The 20,277-nt window shown below is 40.2% G+C and overlaps 1 protein-coding gene across 1 annotated transcript in view; it reads left to right on the top strand.

Annotated features, from left to right (window-relative positions):
- The window catches only part of GREB1L (GREB1 like retinoic acid receptor coactivator), a 161,275-nt gene that overhangs the window by 110,537 nt on the left and 30,461 nt on the right, over positions 1-20,277 (top strand). Inside the window, exons 15-18 of the mRNA XM_064294664.1 lie at positions 1,863-2,043; positions 4,159-4,351; positions 13,385-13,518; positions 17,011-17,350. Coding sequence (XP_064150734.1) covers positions 1,863-2,043; positions 4,159-4,351; positions 13,385-13,518; positions 17,011-17,350 — 848 coding nt within the window. The remainder of the gene's footprint in view (positions 1-1,862; positions 2,044-4,158; positions 4,352-13,384; positions 13,519-17,010; positions 17,351-20,277) is intronic.

Below are 20,277 nucleotides of genomic sequence, written 5' to 3'. Positions count from 1 at the left end.
TTAAAAATAAAAGCAAGTCTAAAACAAAATTTTAAGGTAAGGATGATCTACTAAAAATGCCCCATTAACAAAAAACAAACCAGATGCCATCAAGTCGATTCTGACTCATAGCGACCAGTTAGAAAAGTCAATCAAGTACCTCTGATGTGCCTGGTCTTCGCCCAGCTTCACCACTGCAGAGCCAGCCGGACTCTGCTGCACAGTTATGGACTAATATACCACGTTATAGTTAAGAGAAAGACCTCTTGGATTCATGGAACGTTGTTTTCTCATTAAGGGCATGCATAGAATTGACCTGTCAGTGCATACAATCAGCCTTTATTTCATTTGTTTTGAAATATAATCAACTCTTAATTGTCTGTATGGTATATTTTTTTCTCCGTTAGGGATAACTTAGAGCTTTTCGTACTAGGATGCCCTTAACTCACACTGCTTACTTCCTAAGTGTAAATTTAGGAAATACAGACTAATTCTCAACTGGTACTGCTCTTCCCATTTTACAGATAAGGAAATGGAAACCCCAGAGACTAAATAAGCCCTCTTTCTATGCCTCTGCTCTCCTCCTCTAGCCTATGGTGCTTTGTCTCCGTCATGACGCTCATCAGAATTATCCATTTCTCTGTCATATGCTCCATAAGGTTAAGATCTTTGACCTGTTCCCTGTGTATTCCTAGGCCTAGCACAGTACACAACACATAGTAGATGCTCAATAAATAGCTACCGAATGTTGAATGAATTCTGAGGTAATCCCCTTTCCAAAAAATCACGATAACCTCCAAATTAAATATTTGATTGGTTGGTTTGAGGAATATTCACAACAAAATTTGCCTACATTTGGGTAGAAAATGAAAACAACCTCTGAGTAAAGGATACTAATGAAAAACGTTTGAAAGCGAAATTACCTTCTGTCTACCTGTTCAGGTACAATGAATTTTTCTAATATGTATCCTTTTTTTGGTACTATTTTTAGAACTATTAGTATTAATTACAGCATTTAGGCGCTAATGGCATATAGTTGTTAATCAAACCAGTTGTATATTAAAAGAAAATATAGAAATAACACCGAACAAACTAAATCAACACAATTCATAAAAATCTCTTAATTTTAATGGAGGATTCGGTATTTTAATTATCCCAACAATAGCTTCATGTGCCTAGAACTATTTTAGATGTTTGCATGTAAAAGTAACTTTATGATAGACAGAAATAGTGATACAGTACTGTTAACATTTTTTAGCATGTAGAATATATAGTAATCTTGGGTAGTTCATGTGATCTTATTGATTTAGTACATAAACCCAACATTCACGGAGGGCTTCTCATACTCTAGATACTGTGAAAGACTGTTGCTGTACAAAAATGAGGAAAATACTGCTTAAAAAGCTTTCAATCTATTGGTGGCATCTTTGGACATCACATTTTATTTTCATTTTTCTTACATTATTTTGCTGTTAAACTGTGGGGGAAGGAAATCTTATATGATTATATTAATTTGGCCATGGGCTGTAGCCCAAAGCTTAGTTTTTTTCCCAGTAGCCTATACTAGCTATTAGCAGCAGCACTTTCTATATATGTAGAATTTAGTTGGACAGAGGTCTCACATATTCAACTGCTGTCACAGAGTGTATCAGAATACTCCCTCTTGTCATTTGTATCAGGTATGGGGCCAGGGTGTGGGAGCTTTATAAAGAAAAGGACATGTTTTCTCAGAATGATGGTGGGCAACATGAAAAAGAAAAAAATATTTTCTCTGTTCATTTCTGTATCTGCTTAATACCCAGTATCTGTTGTTGCTGCACATGGGTTTGTCTCATTGATATATATGTATGTAAAAAGATAAACTCTTCTTTTCTTCTTGGCAGGTGTCCTTGTAGACTTGGGTCTGGAGGAAAATGGGTCAGCCCATCAGAGAGCGGAGAAATATGTTGTTCGTCTCGACAATGAGATTCAAACCAAGTTTGAAGTTTTTATGAGAAGGGTGAAACAGAACCCGTACACACTGTTTGTGCTAGTTCATGACAACTCCCATGTGGAACTAACGAGGTGATTGCCTCAGAGTGAGCAAATACAATATTTTTTCTACTGCAGTAATTGTTACATAATAAAATATTTAAAAGGTAAAGGTTTGAAAACCCAGGGACCCCAATATTTGACATCTTCTTACTGGTAACATTCTTACCCTTTCCTTACTCTCTCAACATTTAAAGACTGATTTAACATTGACTTATTTTGTCTATATTGTGAATGAAGTTAGAAATTTCTGATGAAAATACTGTCTTAAGAGCATTCTGGAACTCTTCTGCTTCAGAGAACGGGTGGTGATAGGAGGTTGAGGTTAATGAACTCCTGGAAGAGAGATTTGCTTTCCTTCTTATAAGCTTTCCTCCTCCCGGTTCTTTTCCTTTTCTTTTCCTTCTCTTCGTCTGCTCTTGCTCTTTCTCCTCTTCCTTGCATTTCTCTCTTCTCTCTTGCCTTTAATAGCAGTAGAGAAGCCACTTGAATGATCAGACTGCTTTAATTAGTAGATGGCCTGAGAGCAGATCTGAAACCTTCTCCAGTTTACCAGGTTAGACAAGAGAATGCCATATTTCTTCAGTAGGCTTATTAATGAAAGAACATTAAGTGTGGAAGGGCAGAGCCATTTTTGCTACTAGATAGAATTATAGTAATTATCTGGTAGCTAGTATCTTTGCTTTTACAGACTAAAAAGGCAAATAGTCTTCGAATATTACATATCATAGTTTGTCCTCACCATGTTGTCGTCATTGTTGCTAGGTGCTATTGAGTCAATTTTGACTCATGGAGACCCCATGTGACAGAGTAGAACTACCCAGTAGAGTTTTCTTGGCTGTAATCTTTACAGAAGTAGATTGCCATGTCTTCCTCCCATGGAGCTGGGTTAGGAGCTGTTTGTGCCACCAGCGCTCCTTCCTCACCATGTGGGGAAGGGTAAATTTTGGGATATCATAAAGCATTTATAGATTTTCTTTTCTGCAGGAGACATTGAGGTTAAGAATCTGTAAGTGTTTTGGGCTGTGGTGGAAATGTGAGAATTGCAAAAGCCCTTGTTTAGAAGCCAGAATGTGTTTGGTACCCCATAATCTGAAATCTAGCGCCATATTGTTGTTATGTGCCGTTGAGTCAGTTCTGACTCGTAGCAGCCCTATAGGACAGAGTAGAACTGGTTAACCAAAAATCAAACCCATTGCCATTGAATTGATTCTGACTTATGGCCACTCTATAGGACGGAGTAGAAGTGCCCCATAGGGTTTCCAAGGAGTGGCTGGTGGATTCAAACTGCTGACCTTTCAGTTAGCAGCCTGAACTCTTAACCACTGTGCCACCAGGGCTCTAGAACTGCCTAAAAAAAGAACTGCCTAGGTAGGTATAAATAAAATTTTGGATAACTCGTTAAATTTAGGGTAGAAAGGAAGGAGTAAGAAGTTCTTCTCAGTTATTGCTAATGTTCTCTGAGCAGAGGTAGCATTCTGACCTTACAGACCTCATCTTTGAAAGCTCTGGGTGCTATCTTTGTGATATCTCTGAGGATATGTACTGGGTCTCTGTGTACTTAATCACTTAGGGCATCAAGATCATTTCTTTGAGGAAGAAATGTGGGGATCTGAGGCTGCATGGCAACCTGGTACATCCAAATTGAGTGAAAAACTGAAAATGATCAGAGATCTGAAAATCTTGGTCATGGACGGACAGGGCGGATCTAGTGGTCTAAAGGGAGAAATGAGAGTGGTTTTACACAGTGGGGATCCCTTCCTGCTTTGGGCATCTCTGGGGTACAGATCACTATAACATGGTAAGCACCATGTTTTGATGGAGAAGCTCCCTCATTCTGGTGAGCTCTTCAAAGTAAAGTGGATCCTTCTCAATTATTTGGGAGTATAAAAAAAAAAAAAAAATTTTTTTTTTTTTTTTTTTATATCAAGGGTAAACTGAAAAGCAGGGGAAAATATCCCTGAAATGGGTAAGAAAGAGCCTAAATTTTTTCTCTTTCAGATAAAATTTCAGTTGTTCCTACTCCTGCTCCCAATGTCAAAGAGCTAGAAAAAGAAGAATTAAAGCAGTATGTCCATTTCAGTGTCTGCTTCTGCATCTAATTAGTTAAAATAGGAGCTAATAACTTGACTCTCAACATTTCTTCAGTGTCATTTCGGGCTCCTTGTCCCATGGTGAACCGAGTCATGGATTGGCTGATAGAGTCATTAATTGCAGAGAAGTCCTGGAAGCTTTCAACCTCCTGGTGCTCCAGGTGAGCTCCTTCCCGTACACTCTGCAGACCCAACAGTCCCGAGTCAGCTCTAACAATGAGGTTCACTGGATACAGCTGGACAGCACGGTGAGTCTCTCTTCTACTCTCTGATGCACAACCATGTTCTCGGTTCCCCCACGGGTAGAACCTCGTAACAAAATATGGTCATGGCTTTGTAAACTATAGCACAAGAGTGAAACAATATGACACCATGCTTCGTCTCCTAAGAGTTATTTATTTTTACTTATAATTATTTATAAGTATTTTAAGAGTAAAAACTTTTGAGTAATGTCATATATAAATTTATTAGGTGGTTCTTTTTAAAATTCTCGTGCACTTATAAAATTATTCATCCCATATAGTTTTTGCTTTTTTTTTTTTTTTAAACAAAATATATTGTCTGACATCATCATCAATAACCTGGATTATCTTTTTTTTTTTTTTTTGCCTTTGAATTATTACTGATTAAATTATGTTGATTAATTTCAATCTAAGACCAGAAACTTTTATTGTCCTCTTGGATGGATTCTTGTCATGTTTTAATCTTATTGACCTGTATCACTGTTAATTACTCTCCTGCTCCCACAGTAACTGGATTTTTCCTTTTAATCAGTTCTCATAATCTAATGTTGAAACAGGGGATGATGGTAGTGTTACTTTAAAGGCCTCAGTAAACAAACAAACAAAAAAACAAAGCTCATTGCCATCGAGTGGATTCCTACTCATAGCGACCTTATTGGGCAGAGTAGAACTGCCCCATACAGTTTCCAAAGACCTACTGGTGGATTCAAACTGCTGACCTTTTGGTTAGCAGCTATAGCACTTAACCACTACACCACCAGGATTTCCAAGGACTCAGTAGTAGCATTTAATGTATTGAGAACAACCATTTCAACATTGTACACACCCAGGTCTTTACATTTTTTGGCTCCAGCCTCCAATACTTGCAAATGTTTCCTACGACTTATAAACTGTATGCTAAATACACTACCAAACAAAAAGTTTCATAAAAAATAAAGATTAGTTGTTAAACAATGGATCTTTCATTTAAAAATATTGAACATATTGGATATTTTAAAATAAACATTTAACTAAAAGGCACTAGGAATGACTTACATAAGAATAATATTTGTTTATTTATCAACCCAGGGCATTGCATTCTGTTATGAAGTAGGTAAGGTGTCCCTTACTTTGAGAATTTTGTTCTTTCCAGCCAAGGCCATTGGATTACTTAGTTTCAGTACCAAAAAACCAAACCCATTGCTGTCAAGTCAATTCCGACTCATAGAAACCCTATAGGATAGGATAGGACTGTCCCATGGGGTTTCCAAGGAGCAGCTGGTGGATTCAAACTGCCAACCTTTTGGTTTGCAGCCATAGCTTACCATAGCACTTAACCACTGCACCACCAGGGCTCCCGTGGTGTAGTAGTTAAGAGGTTGGCTGCTGACCAAAAGGTCAGCAGTTTGAATCCACCAGCCAGTCCTTAGAAACCCTATGGGGCAGTTCTATCCTATCCTATAGGGTTGCTGTGAGTCGGAATCGACTTGATGGCAAGGGGTTGGTTCCATAGGCCCTCCCTTATAAGAACTATTTCAGTGTGTTCAGTATCACATATAGATTGCTTTGAGCATTTTCTTTATTGGTTTCTTCTCCATCCCAGCCCCATCTATTAATTGGGTGGTCAAGTTAGAGATGGGATCACAGAGGTTACCACAGTCTTTTAGACTCTAAAGTATACAGCTAGCCTCTGGCCCTACATTCCTGCTGGGTTGCTCCGACACAGAACGGGATTGCCAATACAACTAATGAAAGGAAAAACATTTTCTTCATCTAATGGGCAGTTCTCCTATTAAATGTTTCAAGTTGCAGTATATTGTGGAAACAGAAAAAAAGAGAACTATCCTAATTTACCATGTTTGTTCAGTCTTCTCCAGAAGGAATAGCACCAACAAAAGGAAGGACTCATAGCATCTGCAGTTTTTCTTCTCTCGATGTGAAGTGATAGAAAAACAGGCTTAAAATAACTTCCCTTGAAAGTCATTCTTATGGTTGTGGTTAATGTCCTAGGTATGATAATGGTATTGTGGTTATATTTTAAGAAGTTATTATCTTAGAGATATCTAGTGAAATATTTATGGATTAAAGATATAATATCTGGGATTTATCTAAAATAATTAGACATGGGGTATAATTAAAGTTAAAAAAAAAACATTCCTGTGAAGTTGAGATCAACATAGAAAAAGGAAAAACATTGAATCTAACTTAAAACAACTTTACACACAGGAGGTTATCCTGAAGCCAATGTCCTAAAAAGGGAGTAATTAGGAAAAACAAACCAATTCAACTTAAAAAATAATGAGTCCTTGTGGGCTTGTGTTAGATCTTTCAAAGAGCACACAGAGAAATTACAGTTTAGAGGAGAGAGCAATGTACATGTCTAAGTTATTATCCAAGGGAGAATAATGCCATTTAAAAACAAACCACAGTGCTCTGGGGGCTGAAATGAGGGAGAAGTTTGTTTGAGAGGACCAGGAAAGGCTCCACCGAGGAGACAGTACCAAGGATGGGCCTTGAGAAAGGAAGGACTGGGCAGACGAGATGGGGAGCCAGGACCTCCTGGCAGACGGAGGGCTAGAGTGGGGTCGCAGAGGAAGAACACAACACTTGGTAGGTTAAAAAAAAAAAACCTAGATATAGACACATGGAGGCTTCCAGTGCTAGGCTGATGAAGTTTACACTTATTATGCCGGCATTAATGATTTTTTTTTTTTTTTTGGCAGAAGTATAGTTTTATTAGAAGCCAGGGTGGTGTGAATAGTTAATGTGCTCAGAGGTGAACCAAAAGGCTAGAAGTTTGGGTTCCCTCAGAGGCACCCTGGAAGAAAGGCCTAATGGTACACATCTGAAAAATCACCCATTGAAAACCCTATGGAGCAGTTTTACTCTGGCATACATGGGGCTGCCATGAATCAGAATCAACTGAACAGCAACCGGTTGTGTGTGTGTGTGTAAAATTTCCTTTACTTTTTATATTAACAACGTAAATGTATGTCGTTGTTAGGTGCCCTGGAGTCTAGCCCAATTCATGGCAACTCTGTGTACAACGGAATGAAACGCTGCCTCCCCAGCCCTACGCCATCCTCACAATCCTTGCTGTGTTTGACCCCATTGTTGCAGCCACTGTGTCAGTCCATCTCATTGAGGGTCTTCCTCTTTTTTACTGACCCTCTACTTTACCAAGCATGATATCCTTCTCCAGGGACTGGTCCCCCCTGATAACATGTCCAAAGTATGTGAGACAAAGTCTCACCATCTTCGCTTCCAGCACTCTGGCTGTATTTTTCCAAGACAGACTTGTTCATTCTTCTGGCAGTCCATGGTATATTCAATATTCTTCTCCAACACCATAACTCAGAAACATCAATTCTTCTTCAGTCATCCTTATTCATTGTCCAGCTTTCATGTGCATATGAGGTGATTGAAAATATCATGGCTTGGGTCAGGCACACCTTACTCTTCAAGGTGATATCTTTGCTTTTTTAACACTTGAAAGAGGTCTTTTGCAGCAGATTTTCCCAATGCAATGTGTCATTTGATTTCTTCTTTGTGTCTTTGCTGCTTCCATGGGTGTTGATTGTGGATTCAAGTAAAATGAAATCCTTGACAACTTCAAACTTTTCTTCACTTATCATGATGTTGCTTATTGGTCCAGCTGTGAGGATTTTGTTTTCTTTATGTTGAGATGTAATCCATACTGCAGGCTGTAGTCTTTAATCTTCATCAGTAAGTACTTCAAGTCCTCATTTCAGCAAGCAAGGTTGTGTCATCTGCATATGGTAGGTCATTAATGAGTTTTCTACCAATCCTGATGCCACCACCTTCTTCACATAGTCCAGCTTCTCAGATTATTTGCTCAGCATACAGATTGAATAAGTATGGTGGAAGGGTATAACCCTGATGGACACCCGTCCTGATTTTGAACCACACAGTATCCTCTTGTTCTCTCCAAATGACCACCTCTTGGTGTATGTACAGGTTTCTCGTAAACTCAATTAAGTGTCCTGGAATTCCCATTCTTCTCAATGTTATCCATAATTTGTTATGATCCACACAGACCAATGGCTTTGCATAGTCAGTAAAACACAGGTAAACATCTTTCTGGTATTCTCTGCTTTCAGCCAAGATATCATCTGATATCAGGATCCCTCGTTCCATGTCCTCTCCTGAATCCAGCTTGAATTTCTGGCAGTTACCTGTTGATGTACTGCTGCAGCCATTTTTAAACTATCTCAACAAAATTTTGCTTGTGTGTGATATTAATAATATTGTTTGATAATTTCCGTATACTGTTGAATCTCCTTTGTTTGGAATGGGCACAAATATGCATCTCTTCCAGTTGGTTGGCATAGGCGAGTAAGCGCTTTCAGCATTGCATCCATTTGTTGAAACATCTCAATTGGCATTCCCTCAATTCCTGGAGCCTTGTTTTTTGCCAATGCCTTCAGTGCAGTTTGGACTTATTCCAGTATGATCAGCTCTTGGTCATGTGCTACCTATTGAAATGGCTGAATGCCGCTAAATTCTTTTTGGTACAGTGACCATCTTCTTGTGATGTTTCCTGTGTTGTTCATAGAATCCTTCAATATTGCAACTCAAGGCTTGGATTTTTTTTCTTTCATTTTTTCAGCTTGAGACATGCCGAGCATGTTCTTCTCTTTTGGTTTTATAACTGCAGGTCTTTGCAGATTGCGTTATAATACTTTGTCTTCTCAAGCTGCCCTTTGAAATCTTCTGTTCAGCTCTTTTACTTCATCATTTCCCATGTTCACTTTAGCTACTCTACATACAAGAGCAAGTTTCAGAGTCTCTTCTGACATTTATTTTGGTCTTTTCTTTCTTTTCTGACATTTTAATGACCTTTTGCTTTCTTCATGCACGATGTCCTTGATGTCATCCCACAACTCATCTGGTCTTTGGTAATTAGTGTTCAGCGTGTTAATCCGTTCTTGAGATGGTCTCTAAATTCAGGTGGGATGTACTCAAGGTTGTATTTTGACTCTCGCGGACTTGTTTTAATTTTCTTTGTCTTTAATCTCAGCTTGCATATGAGCAGTTGATGGTCTGTTCCACAGTCAGCCCCTGGCTTTATTCTAATTGATGATATTGAGCTTCTCCATCATGTCTTTCCACAGATGCAGTCAATTTGATTCCTATGTATACCATCTGACAAGGACCACATATATAGTAGCCATTTATTTTGTTGAAAAAGGTATTTGCAATGAAGAAGTTGTTGGTCTTGCAAAATTCTATCATGCAATCTCTGGCATTGTTTCTATCACCAAGGCGGTATTTTCCAGCTGCCAATCCTTCTTCTTTATTTCCAGCTTGCACATTCCAATCACCAGTAATTATCAATTTATCTTGATTGCATGTTTGATCAATTTCAGACTGCAGAAGTTGGTAAAAATCTTCAATTTCTTCAGCTTTGGCATTAGTAGTTGATGCATAAATTTGAATAATAGCTGTATTAACTGGTCTTCTTTGTATACTATTTTACTTCAAGATAGATCTTGAAATGTTCTTTTTGACAGTGAATGTGATGCTTTGCCTCTTCAGTTTGTCATTCCTGGCATAGTAGACCATATGATTATTCAATTCAGAATGGCCAATACCAGTCCATTTCAGCTCACTAATGCCTAGGATTAGAACTTTATACATTGCACTTCATTTTTGATGACACTCAATTTTCCTAGATTCATACTTGGTATATTCCACATTTGAATTATTAATGGATGTTTGCAACTGTTTTTTCCTCATTTTGAGTCACTGCCACATCAGCAAATGAAGGTTCTGAAAGCTTGACTCCATTCACGTCATTAAGGCAAACTCTACTTTGAGGAGGCAACTCTTCTCCAGTCTTGTTTTGAGTGTCTTCCAACCTGAGGGGCTCATCTTCTGGCGCTGTATCAGACAATGTTCTGCTGCTATTCATAAGGTCTTCACTGGCCAGTTTTTTCAGAAGTAGACTGCCAGGCCCTTCTTCCTAGTCTGTCCTAGTCTTGCAACTCTGCTGAAACCTGTCCACCATGGGTAACCCTGCTGGTATTTGAAATACTGGTTGTGTAGATTCCAGTATCACAGCAACACACAAGCTACCATAGTATGACAAAATGGTGATGTAAATGTATAACTTGATAAATTTTCACACCCATGCGATCAGCACCCATATTAAGAAATAGACCATTACCCATACCCCAGAAACCCTCTCATGTCCCTTCCAGGCACTCCCCCACCAGAGGGTAACCACTGTCCTGGCTTCTAAAACCATGGATTCGTTTTGCCCAGTTTTGAATTTTATATAATTGAAATCATGCGGTATACTCCTTTGTATCTGGCTTCTTTTGCTCAACATTAAGTTTGTGAGCTCGTATATTTTGTGTGAGTCATAAAACATTGGTTTTTATTGCTGTATATATGGTACATTATGGGGCCCCTCCACAATTCATTCTTTCATTGCGTGGCATCTTGATAGTCTCTAGTTTTAAGTGAAGTTAAAGAATACTGCTATTAACATTCTAGCATGTGTTTTTTGTAAACCCAGGTATGCCTTTATGTTGGGTGTACATGTAGGAGTGAAATTGCTGGGCCATGGGGTATGCACATGTTCAGCTTTAGTAGATATCACAAGGCTGCAGTTTAAGGCAAATGCATTACGTAGGCTAAATCAAAGGGATCAGAAGTAGAGAATTGAACCAGTTAGCTTTTCTGATAATTCAGTTTAGACTTAATGAGTATCTGAAGTGGGTAATGGTTCTGGCAATAAAAATGACAGGAGAAATGGTAAAATTTCTAAGATTTGTTTATTGGGGGAGAGGGAAGAATCAGAGATATTTGTGAGGTGATGCCTTTAAAAAAAAAAAACTTTAGTTGGGGAGAAAAAAGTCAAGCAGAAGATTGATTTGTAGAGGCAGATGAGACTGATTTTGAATGAGTTAAGACTGAGGTAAGCTCACCGTTGCAAATGTATAATTGGAGTTTGGATTTGGGCTTTGAGATGAAGATTTGGGATATTTTCTAAAAAAAAAAAAATCACCAAAGCAACTGGTGTAAATAAAATCACCGAAGAAAATAATGAAGAGAACTGCCGAGGTGCGGTGAGGCCAACAGCTTCCGTGTAAGGGTAGCTAGTCTGGCCTCAGGAGCCCTGGATGACCTTCCAGACAGGAGGTCGGTGGAGCAGAGGAGGGTTTGGCTGGAGGAGAGGGGAGACAGCAGAAAAAGAACAGGGAAGGCTGCGGGGCTAGGGATGCTGAGAGGCCAAGTACTTTTGGAGGGAGATTTTTTTTTATAAAGGGACATTCCCCCCTGCCCCCAAAAATGGTACCAAGACTGAGAAGGAATGTGGAGATCAAGTACCTACGAGATAAAGCTTTTCCAAATGATGGTGTGTGCACGGATCAGATGAGGAGGGAAACAGGGGAATGACGTTTTCCATCCTGAAATGACTTCTTTGACACAGTTACCCAGAACACAGCCAAGAACCCAGAAGGAAAGAAACAAGAAGGCTTCTAAGTTTCTTTCTTCTAAGTCTCTGCACTGAGTCTCCAGTATTTATAAGAACGTACCATGGTCCCTGCTTAAAGCCTGTGTCCTCTCAAATAAGACCCTATTCTAACAACAAACTCAACTGGTTTTTCAGGCCTCAAAAAAATTAAAAGCTGCAAGTTAAATACTAACGTTTTACTTTTTTTTATCGTATGAACCATATAAAGTCACATAATTGATTGCATTTCTCTCTTTAAGTGGGTTACTAAAAAGCTCAGGTTATGGAACTCCGGGCATGCATTTTCGGGAGTACTGACTTTATCCCTGGCCTGATCTAATTTCTCCTACCCTTGCCTTTTCTTTCTCTGATTGCCTAAGTTATTTTTATCTTATTACACTTTTGTTTTTTTTTTTAAAGCAGTCACTGGTGGTTCGGTGGTAGAATTCTTGCCTTCCATGCAGGGGATTCGGTGTCGCCATGAATTGGGAGCTGACTCAGTGTCAACTAACAACGACAACATACTTTTTAAAGCTGCTTTTAATCACGTTTGTGAAATGAGTTGGAGAGTGGTTAAAGATGTTGATACACAACAAATAACAGTGAGACTAAAATATTTAGGCAGTGTAGAGCACAAAGAAATTAATGTGAAAAATTAATGTAGAAAAGATGCCAGAAAACTACTTTTTAAGAAAAATACATGAACTGCAATGGCTTGTTTAATATTCTGGGGCTACTGAGTTTAGGCACAAGCAGCTTGTCACACATCTCAGACTCCACTGAGGACATCTTTGTGTCATATCCCAAAATAGTTTATTCATTTCCATAGTGATGATCGAGTCATCAAGAAGAGAGATGGATTAAATGCTGTGTATTCTGTTTAAGAAGACAGGTGCATACATTCCATTTTTTTTTTAAATTTTGTTCATAAAAGATAAGCTTTTATGAATTACCATCATTAAATCTGATGCCAGAAAAATTAAACTTTTCTGTAATAGAAGTTTTTGAGTTTGCCAGTCTGCACAGTTTTGTGTATATCGTATATATCAGTATAGAATGTTTCTTAGAGCCGGGAAAGCATGAGGGTTGATACTTTCTGACTTTTGTAATCATACCAGCCCTAAAAAATGCTACTCCTCGGAAAGTATATAGACAAAAGAAAAAGAAAACTGACCATCTGTATAGTTACCATCTACCTTAAGACACTATGTGAACCTTTCACTAGCCAGTTGCTGTTGCGTCAATTCCAACTCACGGCAGCCCCATGTGTGTCCCAGTAGAACTGTACTCCGGAGGGTTTTTGAGAAGATGGCCAGGAGTTTCTCCTGAGGTGCTTCTGGGTGGACTCAAACTACCCACCTTTGGTTAGTAGCATAGAGTGTTAACCATTTGCACCACCAGGTTCTCCCAACTAGTTACCACAGAAATGATTGTAGAGTTGGTACCAGGTTATATAACTAAACAGTTTTTCTTTACCTTCTAGGGTATAACATCTTACAGAGTGTTTTTCCCCCTAGAAAACAAGACACACTGCATGCTATCTTCACTGGGTTTTGTTCTGTCTTTTGAATCAGGAGGACATGGGCTGTGAGGAGAAGCTGTACTTTGGCTTAAATGAGTACAGCAAGTCTCTCCAGTGGGGGGTGACCAGTCCACTTCTGAGATGCGACGAGACTTTTGAAAAAATGGTGAACACGCTCTTGGAGAGGTAAATAAGAACTTTCCACCTTTTCTTTATCTGTTTTTGCATATCTAAAATAGCCAAAAACATTCTGTACCAGTGTCACGGGGAATTTGATAAAGCCCAGGCTATGCAAATGATACTTGCAAAGGCAGAATAAAAATAATCTTTTCCAAGATGACCTTTACTTATATGGGTTTTATATGATCATCCAAGATCAACAAAGGAACCAATAAAAACAAACTGAACCCATTGCCATCATGTCAATTCTGACTCATAGCGACCCTATAGGACAGAGTAGAACTACCCCATAGGGTTTCCAAGGCTGTAATCATTACAGAAGCAGACTGCCACACCTTTCTCCCATGGAGCAGCTGGTGGATTCAAACCACTGACCTTTTCAGTTAGCACCCATGTGCTTAACCACTGCACCACCAGGGCTCCTCAACAAAGGAAAATGGTGGCCAAAAATGGAACCTAGCACCGCTTTAAATAATCTGAATTGTTTCCCAATCATGCCTCACTGCTACCACCAGGAGCTTAAAAGGCTGAGAGGATTTTGCTTATTGAAGCCCATTCTCTGAGGTCTGGCCTTCCCCCACCATACACCCCAGACTTTTACACAATTCCCTCTTTTTTCCTCTGCCTATCACAGGAAGTGCCCTCAGATGACTCCATGAAAACTAAACTTTACAATGAGAGATTTGGAGTATAAACTGGAGAAAAGTAAGGAATAATCAGACAATTTAAGTGAGTTTAGCTCCTAAGGCCCCTCCTCCAGGCCCTGATCTCAAGGGTTAAGGATCATGACACTTCCATTTTCTCTGCCTTCTTTTTATTCCCCGGTTCTAGGTCACACTCTGGAAGCGTAACAGGTTTCCTCTCTGGTTTTGAATCACCGACTCAGAGGTTAGGTAGCGGCATTGGAATTTGCCCAACCTATTAGAGGTCCCTCCCTGCCCCTCCCCTCCACCAACTCCCACACACAATATTGTATATGTTTGGTCATCCAATGAGAGGAGCAATTGGGCTCTATTTTATAAAATACATTCTAATTTTTAGGAACTCAGTTCTTAAAACCCATACTGGCTCCAGTTGATCACAACCCATCTATTGAACAGCTTATAATTTTGCTGGAAATTGCTATGAGAAAGAAAAACAAGGACAGGTGAATGTATCCTATCTAGCAATACAATTCTGTGTCAGGAGAAGGAGCAGGCTTGGAGGAGGATTTTATACACCTTCCACTTTGTGATCAGATATAATCATCCTCCATTTTTGCAGAACGCTGATTTCACATAACAACTGGTCTTTGGAAACTAACCATGTCGATCAGTGAAAAAGAGGGTGTATTTTCCCAGCTGTTGGATTATTTTCAAAGCTTAACTGTGACATAAATGCTTTCAGAGCACATGTGATCTTAAATCTCCCAAATCACTCCATGAGTTTCCCCTTTACGTGTCACCCCCACCCCTCCCCTGCACCTGTTCCATCTCCAGCTTGGAACTTATCCTTCTTTACAGCAACATCACTCAGAGCTTCCTAAGTTGTATTTTAAAGGATAATCCCATTAACTTCTATTGCAATGTTTGTAATACTTATAAAACTACAATTACAGTCTAATGAAATGATAACAGATTGGGAAAATTATTCACTTTTAAATTCATAATTCTTTCAGAGAGTGAAATTAAAATGTCTGTATGTCAATGTATATCAAAGGTACCATTTATTCTAACTTTGGTTTTCCTCTGTGACCCAGCAAAAAACATTAAGGCTAAACATGAATCATCTGTGCTCAGTTCTCTCAAAGCCAGCCACTCCAGACTAATAATAGCAGCAATTTATTGAATACCTGAAGGGACTGCTCCAGGCCTGATTGAACCAAAAGATTTCTGTACTTTTCCTCTGTGTAGAAATCTTTGTGCAGTGTCTGTGCAATCCGTCAGGCAGTGGGGAGTCCGAGACTTGAACAAAATCTAGATCCAGCTCTGTCTCTGATCTTGGGCAAGTAACTGCATTTCAGCTCAGTCCCTGGACTTGTTTTTCTACTACAAGAAGATGGAGTGGTTAGAATACAGGGACTTAGATGCTCTAGAATACTAGAGAGCCATGTTATTCATCTGATGACCCTAATTGGTGTTTGACCCTGGGCTTTTCTGCGCAAGGCCTGCAGACTACTTGTCTCCCTTTAAATAGGATTATCAAAGTGGAACAAAGGTGAAGTCCCACATAAGACTCCTCAGCTGCTGGCTAGCTATATGTGCCACCAGCTGGCAACCAGAAAGGAAAGTTCACAGACTAAGACTCATTTTGCCTGACTCCACGAGAGGCTTAGCCAGCCTTGAGCCCGGGGCCTCACTTTGCCAGCACCCACTTTCTTGACTAGTTTTCCTTCATGCTTGCAAGTGAGGCCTCTTTGCCCATTTGTACTCACGTTGTTATGCTGCAGGCCTGGATTTCTGCAGAATGGCACATAAGAGAGACGTTTCTTTTCTACCTGCCCTGTAATTGTGAAAAATCGCCAATTTGAACAAAGTCCAGGCAAGTGGGAGAGTGGTGGTAGGGATGTTGGGATGAAGAGAGGCTGATTCTCTTCCCCTCCGGGGGCCTCCAGATTACTCTGGGAAGGGACCTGGGACAGGTGATTAGTAGATCATACCACAAGGGGGTGCTGTTTCTCCAGTCAGCTCCAAGTTTCCTCCAGCACCAAGAACATTTTATGGGAAGACAGTTATTGCTGTTTGTGGGGCTGACCCCGAATTAGCAATATTAATTACCCCTTTTGTGCTTGATACTCCTCAGACATTACATTGATGTCTCAGCTTCCTTCTTAAGTGTCAGAGAACTCCCCTGACAACGCCATGATTCTAACCCAATACCTTTCTGCTACACCAGTAAAACGATTCAGGGATTCTCCGTCGTGACTCTGTCACCAATTAGCCTGAAGAGGCCAGTGCTTTTTAAAATTTAATGCACATGTACAAGTCACCTGGGGATCTTGTTAAAATGCAGATTCTGATTCAGTTGCTTTTCTAACAAGCTCTCAGATGCTGCTGACACTGCTGGTCCACAGCCCACACTCCATGAAGCAAACATCACCAAACCATCTGTACACTCCTTTAACTTGCTGTACCTACCCTGATGGAGACCTGGTGACACAGCAGTTAAGTGTTTGGCTGCTAACTAAAAACCCAGCAGTTCGAATCCACCAGGCACTCCTTGAAAACCCTATGGAGCAGTTCTACTCTGTCCTATAGGCTTGTTATGAATTGGAATTGACTCGAAGGCAATGGGCTTCATATTTTTGTTTTTTACCTACCCTGACAGGTTATAACTCACATGCTTTGGAAGCCCAGCTTTTCCTTCTGGTAATGTGGGATTCAAGGTCATTATAGAGCTAAAGCCCCCACTGCGCGGTGACCCCTTCCCTCCGTGTTGATCTGCATTCTTACCGCACAGTCCTTGCTGTTGCCAGCTGGTCCTGCTGCCTGAGTGCTGGTCCCCTGTGTTCTGTCGAAGGTACCCCCGGCTGCACAGCATGGTGGTCCGCTGCTACCTTCTCATCCAGCAGTACTCGGAGGCTCTGATGGCTCTCACCACCATGGCGTCCCTCCGAGACCACAGCACCCCAGAGACACTCAGCATTATGGACGACCTCATCAGCTCCCCGGGAAAAAACAAGATTGGGAGGGGGCACATGCTCATCATCAGGGTGCCCTCGGTGCAGCTGGCGATGCTGGCCAAGGAGCGGCTGCAGGAGGTGCGGGACAAGCTGGGGCTGCAGTACCGCTTTGAGATCATCCTGGGGAGCCCGGCCTCTGAACTCAGCGTTGCAGCTCACTTCCTGGCACGATTAAAGGTTGGCAGTGGGTGGACATTTCTCCTTCAAGATACCATTTGTCTCTGTTATCTAGATGCCTGAGTTTAATAGATTTTTACACTTGTGTGAATCTGGTCTCCATGACAATCTCAAGACTAGACTAAGGGATGCAACCGCTTTCTTAATTGGAACCAGTTGCGGAGATTCTAGCCCGTCCCCTCTTTAGTACATGCATGCGGTTGGTCTTCAGTGCTCTCCAACTGCAGGTGCAAAAGTGACATGACCCAATTTGACCCCATGTTTACTGACCTTGTCCAAGATGCATCTAGCTCGTGGCCATCTGTTTTCTCAGAAAAAAGGTAAGCTGTTCCCTCAGACCTCTGTGGGATTCTCCTTTAAGTATTATTAATTCACTCGTTCTTTTCTATCCATCTAGCCTATCTATCAGCTCATTCTAGAGTCAGTATTTTGTTTTATCTTCAGTACTCAGGTAGAACAATCCCCAGCCCTCTTGCATGTGGATTGCTCAACAATTTGTTCTTTCTTTGGAGTTGCTGTGACCCTTAGCCCCAAGGCCTTGGTTAGACTGAGGCTCATCCAGGCCTCCAGTCTAGGCATTCAGGGCATGGTCCAGCCCCTCCCTGCTCCCTCTGCATGGCTGGTGACCACAGCTTCCACACACCCCTCCTGTTAAGCATGGACAGGGAGTACAATCCCTAAATCTACTGACCTCGCTCCGTGCCTTATGCCCAACTGAGTTTTGTTTTGTTTTTCTGGAGACTTTTATAATCTGTTATGTCCTAGCCATTAGAAAGCATCCAATAAAATATTAACAAATCTGTTGCCATCAAGTTGATTCTGACTCATATAGTGACCCTACAGGACAGAGTAGCACTGCCCCATAGAGTTTCCAAGGAGCATCTGGTGATCTGAACTGCTGACCTTTTGGTTAGCAGCTGTGCATCAGAACCGACTCGATGGCACCTAACTAATAAAATACTGGCTTACATCTAGGTATGGTACTGAGCTAGGTACCATATGTCTGAGGTAAACCAACGTGGTATCTGCATCCTGCACACTAATGAGCGAATTGGATTTTTAAAATTTAGTTCTGCAGAAATTTTATGAAAAGAAAGCATGTAGTCTTGGGGGGGGGGTGTTGCATTTTCCCTGTGGGCTGTAGTTTCTCATCTATAAAATGAGAGAATCAGACTGTGTGATCTCTTAGAGCTCTAACTTTGGGATTACAAGGTAGTGTTCATGAAGCATTTTGCAAATATAAACCTTTGTATTCTATTATATTATATTCGTATTATATTCTATTAGCTAGCCTAAACTGAATTACCTAAAATGCAAACAATGTCTTGCTCAGTAAATGAGAATAAATAAATTTGTCCAGAAAAGAAACTCTTATATTTAATGGATGTTTTAACATATTTCAAATATATATATATATGTGTGTGTTGATACATGTTCACAATTTTAAATTTTAGTCATAGATCACATTAGAGTGGAATTCTTAGGATAAATAACAAATACAAGTCCTGAAATCTTTCTCACAATATAACTCATCAGGATGAGACATAGGGCTTGGGATGATTTTAATAATGTTAATGGTTGAAGGAAGGAGCCTTAGTGGCACAGTAGGTAAGCACTTGGCTGCTAACCAAAAGGTCAGCAGTTAACCCACCAGCTGCTCTGTAGGAGAAAGATGTGGCATTCTACTTCCATAAAGATTACAGCCTTGGAAACCTTATGGGGCAGTTTTACTCTGTCCTATAGGAATAGACTGGACAGCAACAAACAATGGATGAAGAATTGGTAAAAACAAATAGTCACACGACTACTATGTGAAAGGAGCCTTTCTAAATGGATGCGAGGCTGCAGGGTCTTCTCTGAGTCACCACTCCCACTGATTAAGTTGCAGCTACTTAGAGAGTTTTAGGTCACTTGTTCAGACCCTTCAGAAGTGCCAGTCACTATGTCAGTATAAACAAAAAACCAGTTGCCCTAGTTGATTCCAACTCATGGCAACCCCATGTGTGTCAGAGTTGAACTGTGCTCCATGGGGTTTTAAATAGCTGGTGCTAAGTCATTTACCCCTCGGGCCATACTTCGAAAACCGCAGTCAAGCATGAGGTTCTTAACCTGGCTGCTAGCATATCAGAGTCACCTGTAGGGCTTTTAAAAGGTATTGGTCAGCAGTGCGAAGAGCGTGCCATAAATGAAGACCCAGACTTAGGTCCAAGGGGGTCTGAAGTAATCACCTTTCAAATCAGTTATATCTCATTTCTACGAGTAGTTGCCTTGAACCAGCTACACATAAAAAAAAAACATAAGACAGTAGTATATTCTCGAAACCACTGGGCCACATCCATCCATATTTTCATACTCTCTGTGTGGGAGTGAAAATATGAGATTCTCTTGGGATGTTCACATCCTAAGCTAGCTGCTGCCTTGCCAAATAGTCTGGTTCACCTGTTCATTTATAAATTACCAACCTCCTTTCCATTTTTGGGATGGTGTGGGTATGCCTTTTATTTCTAGTCTTGGGTAAAAGTTAAGCCTCTCTTTTCATTAGATTATCTCATTTTTGTTCTTACCGCAAACTATCCTGTTAGGTATTAATGGTTAACTTTTAAGTAATAACAATCACTTGAGAAGGATACATTTAAATCTAAGTTTTTCCAGAAAGCATGTGACACTCTCAGTAGATTTCCTTGGCCTTGAGTTCCATATTTCCTTGAACTCAGTGCCCTTCTGCAGTAAAATTATCCTGAGGACATGGTTGATATGTAGAAAAATTACAGCCATCATTCATCAGAAGTAGCAACGTGTTGGAAAAGCACTTTACAGTGCATTTTGCTAGCTCTGATTGACCAAGAGTAAAAGTGAGATTTGCTTAATAATGTCTTTAAAATAAATCTTCTTGTGCAGTAAAATATAGTATCTGTTATCCCATCGTT

Source organism: Loxodonta africana, chromosome 11 (genome assembly GCF_030014295.1).
Source record: "Loxodonta africana isolate mLoxAfr1 chromosome 11, mLoxAfr1.hap2, whole genome shotgun sequence".
NCBI lineage: Eukaryota > Metazoa > Chordata > Mammalia > Proboscidea > Elephantidae > Loxodonta > Loxodonta africana.
The sequence above is the reverse complement of the archived record's forward strand: the minus strand, read 5'-3'. Positions and strand labels throughout refer to the sequence as shown.